General features: G+C 32.3%; 1 protein-coding gene across 1 annotated transcript in view; it reads left to right on the plus strand.

The window, feature by feature from the left end:
- LOC106779288 (phenolic glucoside malonyltransferase 1-like) overlaps positions 1-657 on the plus strand; it is a 1,677-nt gene extending 1,020 nt beyond the window's left edge. The window contains exon 2 of the mRNA XM_022776539.1: positions 67-657. Coding sequence (XP_022632260.1) covers positions 67-657 — 591 coding nt within the window. The remainder of the gene's footprint in view (positions 1-66) is intronic.
- Positions 658-1,281: the final 624 nt, after the last annotated feature.

Raw genomic sequence — 1,281 nt, forward strand, 5'->3', positions numbered from 1 at the left:
TGGGAGTCTCTCACTGCAACACCGAGCGATGGACTCAAAGGTTTGTTTGAATTTACCCCTTCACAGATTCAAAAGCTCAAACAATACGGAAACTCTAAGGTGAAAGTGAATGTTCGTCTGTCAACATTTTCTGTTACGTGTGCGTATGTGTTAGCGTGTTTGGTCAAAGCGAACCAAGTAAAGGAAGAAAATGTGTTGTTCGCACTTCCTGTTGACTGTAGAGCGCGCTTGGATCCTCCAATTCCAGCCAAGTATTTTGGAAACTGCGTTAAAGGAGAATGCGTAGTGGCTTTGACTAAGGAGTTGGTTGGAAAAGATGGGTTCATTTGTGCTTTGGAGAGGATAGTTGAGGCTTTGAATAGGGTGAAGGAAGAAGAAGTTTTGAATGGAGCAGAAAAATGGGTTTCGCTTTTGCATGACCCTGGGGAGGCTAAAACAATTGCTTCTGCTGGGTCTCCGTTGTTTGAGTTTTATAGCATTGATTTTGGGTGGGGAAGGCCAAAGAAGGTGGATTTGGTATCCACAGACAAAACAGGAGCATTTTCTATCAGTGAAAGTAAGGATATCAATGGAGGAATTGAGATTGGATTGATGTTACCTAAAAGTGAGATGGAAGATTTTACTTCCCTTTTTCTTCAAGGATTTGATTCCCTTTAGAAAAATGCAACTTTTCCATCTGATTATGTTGAATAAAGCAGTTTTCCCGATATCTGTTAACTTTTTTTTTTTTTTTTTTTTTTTTTATGAAAAAAGTTTTTTTAACACTTTTTTTATAATACGTGTTATTACGTAAATATTTTATTAAACATAAATTTAAACAAACCTATAAAATAATGAAACATGGTATGTTATAAAAAAAATTATCAAAATATCATTATTTTTTTTATAGGTTACTATAATGTGATAAATAAGTGAAAGTTGCTCTGTAGTGAAAATTACCTTATTATGTTACAAAAGGTGATTCAATAATGCAGCCGAATGGCATAGATAGAGACTCTAGTTTATAATGTGGTTCAGAAATGTATATCTTATTAAAAATAGGAAGGATAAAATTGAAATTAAAAGAATTTGCAGAGGTGAAAAAAGCATGGTATGATGGTAGAGGGAACAATACCCGTATGAAAAATAACTAAAATGTTTGATGTTTTAAATTTTTATATTTTGGAATTCAGAAAATATATTTGTAAAATTGGAAATATATTTCAAATTTATGAATTACTTATAATTATGCAATTAAGACTATACAATTCGGTATGTGTTTTAAATTATAGAATTTGAAAA

This window comes from Vigna radiata, unplaced genomic scaffold (genome assembly GCF_000741045.1).
Source record: "Vigna radiata var. radiata cultivar VC1973A unplaced genomic scaffold, Vradiata_ver6 scaffold_190, whole genome shotgun sequence".
In the NCBI taxonomy this organism is placed as follows: domain Eukaryota; kingdom Viridiplantae; phylum Streptophyta; class Magnoliopsida; order Fabales; family Fabaceae; genus Vigna; species Vigna radiata.